The sequence below is a fragment of the Gorilla gorilla genome, chromosome 15 (assembly GCF_029281585.2).
Source record: "Gorilla gorilla gorilla isolate KB3781 chromosome 15, NHGRI_mGorGor1-v2.1_pri, whole genome shotgun sequence".
NCBI classification, from domain to species: Eukaryota; Metazoa; Chordata; class Mammalia; order Primates; family Hominidae; genus Gorilla; species Gorilla gorilla.
Genome location: NC_073239.2, coordinates 36,745,757 through 36,748,880, shown reverse-complemented (window position 1 = coordinate 36,748,880; position 3,124 = coordinate 36,745,757). Strand labels below are relative to the sequence as shown.

Genomic DNA, 3,124 nt, shown 5'->3' with positions numbered 1-3,124 from the left:
GAATTACCAAAATGTGACACAGAGACATAAAGTGAGCACATGCTGTTGGAAAAATGGTGCCAATAGACTTGCTGGATCCAGGGTTGTCACAAACCCTCAGTTTATAAAACATTAAATAACTGCAGAGGACAATAAAGTGAAACACAATAAAAGAGGTATTCCTGTATATTAAAAAGAAAAATTATTTTAAATCAATTTATATACTTTCGTCCATGTATAATTTGCTCCTGATTTGTGTGTGTGTGTGTGTGCTTTTTGTTTGTTTGTTTGCTGATTTAGTTTAGAACCATAGAAAAACCTTCCTAAATTACTTCAGAGATGTAGAACAATGTAATTCTTCATTTTCTAAATCTTGTATTCCTTATATATTGGGATAACATAATCTCAAGAAGTGCAGGTACAGAATACTATAATAATAAAAGGCAAAATAAAAAGTAATTAATTAGTATCTAATCTTTATATGTGAACAAATGAGTAAGAAAGTCAAGATCCATTGATAAGAGTATGATTTTATGGAATAAACAATAGAAAATGGAACTTCTACTTCTTCAAATGATTTGTAATTACTGCATAGTAATTGTTTCAAAGTGATATAATATTTAAGCTAATCTCTGTGTTGATATATTTAAAATTATATGATCTCATATCATCAACTATTATCACCAACTAATAGAAATAAGAAAATATTGGTGTTAACTGTGACTTATTTTTTTACTTCTCTTTGTATATAAAGAACTTCTGGCACCTTTCTGAGTTGAGTAAATGGATCTTAAAAATGGATCTCTAGTGACCGAGTTTATTTTACTAGGATTTTCTGGACAATGGGAACTTCAGATTTTCTTCTTTGTGACATTTTCCTTGATTTGCGGTGCTACTGTGGTGGGAAACATTCTCATTATGGTCACAGTGACATGTAGTTCGACCCTTCATTCTCCCTTGTACTTTCTCCTTGGAAATCTCTCTTTTTTGGACATGTGTCTCTCCACTGCCACAACACCCAAGATGATCACAGATTTGCTCACTGACCACAAGACCATCTCTGTGTGGGGCTGCGTGACCCAGATGTTCTTCATGCACTTCTTTGGGGGTGCTGAGATGACTCTTCTGATAATCATGGCCTTTGACAGGTATGTAGCCATATGTAAACCCCTGCACTATAGGACAATCATGAGCCACAAGCTGCTAAAGGGGTTTGCGATACTTTCATGGATAATTGGTTTTTTACACACCATAAGCCAGATAGTTTTAACAATGAACTTGCCTTTCTGTGGCCACAATGTCATAAACAACATATTTTGTGATCTTCCCCTTGTGATCAAGCTTGCTTGCATTGAAACATACACCCTGGAATTATTTGTCATTGCTGACAGTGGGCTGCTCTCTTTCACCTGTTTCATCCTCTTGCTTGTTTCTTACATTGTCATCCTGGTCAGTGTACCAAAAAAATCATCACATGGGCTCTCCAAGGCACTGTCCACATCGTCTGCCCACATCATTGTGGTCACTCTGTTCTTTGGACCTTGTATTTTTATCTATGTTTGGCCATTCAGTAGTTTGGCAAGCAATAAAACTCTTGCTGTATTTTATACAGTTATCACAGCCTTACTGAATCCGATTATTTATACCCTGAGAAATAAGAAAATGCAAGAGGCCATAAGAAAATTATGGTTCCAATATGTTAGTTCTGCACAGAATTTCTAGATGTTAGCACTATATAATTAACTTTTAAATGCTATGATAAGATAGTTTGAATAGATTATGTACAATGCATCATTTCACTTTTCTTATGTTATAATTAATGCATAAAGACAATACTAAATTATTTTAAATTTTACATTTAAGACTTTTATAAACATAAGGATAATTAGAGATCTGCAGCAAAATAGACATAAAAATAGACATAAATAAACATAAAAAGATTATTGAGGATTTTTATCATATACATTCAATATATTCATTAATAAAGAAACAACTGAAAATGAATACATGAATATATGAATATTATTAGAGGTTATTTTAATATATATTGATAATTAATGTTATTCATAAATTTATACTATTATTAAATGAGGTATCATGAACAAGTCATGAATTAAATAATGTTAACAGAAAAAACAATTCTAGTTTCTTGAATCAATGGAGGCAAAAAGTAAGAATGAGTCCACAAATTCAACAGCACAGTGACTATAAGATGCCAGAGAAAAAAGCCAATGGAAGGACAACTTCAGTAGAACTACAAACAAACAGCCCTTTTTGAAACCAAATGCTCTGAGGAATATAAGTAAACACAGCTGACTTTCAAACTTCAATAAATAAAAATAAAAACAAAATCCTTTTTATTTTGTGTAATATACCATGTAGCTTTACCTTTTTAAGGGCTTTACATAAAATTACAGCTAAATTTTCCTCTGGTAGGATTCTAACCTTTATTGATTTATAAGCTAAATCTGATGTTTGTGCATGTTGGAGAGGGAAGTGAGAAGTGCATTCAAAATTTGAAATAGTATGCATTGATAATTAAGCTTATTTTCTCTTAATTAAAGACACCATCATTTCTTGCTTATGCTAGGTGAGCTTTGTAATTAATCCTAAATCAGTTACATAAATCCTTTCTTCCATTCAATGCATTCTCTATAAGCAGCCAGAGTTAGGACATAAAAATGCAATTCTCAATGTCATTTTCTGGATTAAAACTATTTTATGGCATGAAGACTTAGGTTCAAATTCTCAACTGGCCTTCATAATATGGCTTGCTTCTGGAATTTTGCTCCAATCTATCCTTTTCCATAATAGTAGAGTTACACTGGCCTTCTTTCAAGTTGTTCAAAACACCAGACATCTTGTTAACTGACTTTTTCTAAACTCTTCCCTTTACGTAAAAGAATCTTTCATCTCCTCTTCACCAAGGTAATAACCTCTCAGAAGACCCAGATGAAACATTATATTTTAGATCACTTTTCCTACATGTTCTTTGCCAGTTTAGATTTCTTTATTTTACTCATTTATGGCATGCTACAATTTCCATCCTTCTCATATATTATGGTAATAATTGCTTGTGTAATTATATGTTAATATCTGCTTTGTCTTAGCCTATGAATTCTGTAGATCTCTAATATCTAGCACA

The 3,124-nt window shown here is 32.2% G+C and overlaps 1 protein-coding gene across 1 annotated transcript; it reads left to right on the top strand.

The window, feature by feature from the left end:
- Positions 1-762: 762 nt before the first annotated feature.
- On the top strand, positions 763-1,701 carry OR4L1 (olfactory receptor family 4 subfamily L member 1). The gene has a single exon (XM_004054805.5). It carries the CDS (start codon positions 763-765, stop codon positions 1,699-1,701), a length of 939 nt encoding a protein of 312 aa, XP_004054853.5.
- Positions 1,702-3,124: the final 1,423 nt, after the last annotated feature.

Coding starts and splice junctions, on each gene's coding strand:
- OR4L1 (XM_004054805.5), top strand. CDS start 763: ATGGATCTTAAAAATGGATCTCTAGTGACCGAGTTTATTTTACTAGGA.